The following is a 1776-nucleotide window of genomic DNA, read 5'->3' as shown; positions in this document are numbered from 1 at the left end:
AACTTTGCTATTTTTTTGCTAATATTAACTCTGATAATGCAATTCTTTTTCAAACAGTTCTAGTATCTTATTTTTTTTTGAAAAGACATTGAATGCAGGTTATAAAATAGAGGCTAGAATGGTCACACAAAGTTAATGTCTTTAATTATACAAAGTTACTGCTGAGTTGAGATACTAATAATTTATGAACATATTTCAGAGGTATCTTTAATCCCTAATCATTTTTGTAATAACTATCATGTAAGACAGTTTTCTTGGAACTAACTTGAAAGTAGTTGCATCTTTTCTTGCTGGACATACTCATTTTGTGAAAATTCCATTTATATGCCATGTGCTATGTTTCAGATATATCTATTGTGATGAAATTGACTTGGCTGCTGACACAGTGCTGGCCACTCTTTATGCTGCCAAAAAATACATTGTCCCTCACCTCGCCAGAGCCTGCGTTAATTTCCTGGAGACCAGCCTGAGCGCCAAGAACGCCTGTGTGCTCCTCTCCCAGAGCTGCCTGTTTGAGGAGCCAGACCTGACCCAGCGTTGCTGGGAGGTGATCGATGCCCAGGCTGAGTTAGCTCTCAAGTCTGAGGGATTCTGCGATATCGACTTCCAAACCCTAGAAAGTATCCTCCGCAGGGAAACTCTGAATGCCAAAGAAATTGTGGTTTTTGAGGCAGCTCTCAACTGGGCTGAAGTGGAATGCCAGCGACAAGATCTAGCTTTGAGCATTGAAAATAAACGCAAGGTCCTCGGAAAGGCACTTTACTTGATACGCATACCTACGATGGCGCTGGATGATTTTGCAAATGGTGCTGCCCAGTCTGGAGTTTTAACTCTCAATGAGACCAATGACATCTTCCTCTGGTACACTGCAGCCAAAAAGCCCGAGTTGCAGTTTGTGAGTAAAGCCCGCAAGGGCCTCGTCCCCCAGCGCTGTCACCGTTTCCAGTCATGTGCCTATCGGAGCAACCAGTGGCGTTACCGGGGCCGCTGCGACAGCATCCAGTTTGCGGTTGACAAGAGAGTGTTCATCGCCGGCTTTGGGCTGTATGGCTCCAGCTGTGGCTCTGCAGAGTACAGTGCCAAGATTGAACTCAAGCGGCAGGGCGTTGTTCTGGGGCAGAACTTGAGCAAGTACTTCTCAGACGGCTCCAGCAATACCTTCCCTGTGTGGTTTGAGTACCCAGTGCAGATTGAGCCAGACACCTTCTACACGGCCAGCGTGATACTGGATGGCAATGAACTCAGCTACTTCGGACAAGAAGGCATGACAGAAGTTCAGTGTGGCAAGGTGACTGTCCAGTTCCAGTGCTCCTCGGATAGCACCAATGGCACTGGGGTGCAGGGAGGGCAGATCCCTGAACTTATATTCTATGCTTGAAAACACCTCCCGAAGCAGTGTGAGCTCTGAGGTGCACATCTGGTTCCTACTTGCTTGATGCTTAGCTCATCTGCAGATACGTGATCAGCGCAGGTAGTTCGTAATGAATGAAGCTGTAGGCAGTTTCTAATTTCTTTCAACCTTTTAATTATGTACAGGCAAAAACGCAGCATTCAGCTTTTAACTATATGCTTAAAAGAGCCAAGTTCTTATTAAGGCTTTGTGGTTTTTAGAGTTGCGTCTATACACCTGGGGAGAATTTGTGCTCTTTTCCAACTGCCCCACTCACCTCCCAGTCATGTCCCTCTTAAAATGTTTGGGTCACCTTGAATTTCCTTTAGGGCTTTATTTTGACAGATAGAAGTAAATAGTCTAGAATAACAATGAACAGAATTATT

The 1776-nt window shown here is 44.9% G+C and overlaps 1 protein-coding gene across 1 annotated transcript; it reads left to right on the top strand.

Moving 5' to 3' along the window:
- Positions 1-245: 245 nt before the first annotated feature.
- On the top strand, positions 246-1770 carry BTBD3 (BTB domain containing 3; the record flags this gene model as incomplete). Its single annotated transcript, XM_077749084.1, has 1 exon — positions 246-1770. A coding segment is annotated over one exon (1133 nt), but the record flags the coding sequence as incomplete, so codon positions are not given.
- Positions 1771-1776: the final 6 nt, after the last annotated feature.

The sequence above is a fragment of the Crocuta crocuta genome, unplaced genomic scaffold (genome assembly GCF_008692635.1).
Source record: "Crocuta crocuta isolate KB4526 unplaced genomic scaffold, BGI_CrCroc_1.0 C29186649, whole genome shotgun sequence".
Lineage (NCBI taxonomy): Eukaryota > Metazoa > Chordata > Mammalia > Carnivora > Hyaenidae > Crocuta > Crocuta crocuta.
Note: the sequence above shows the minus strand (reverse complement) of the source record. Positions and strands in the feature narration are given on the sequence as shown.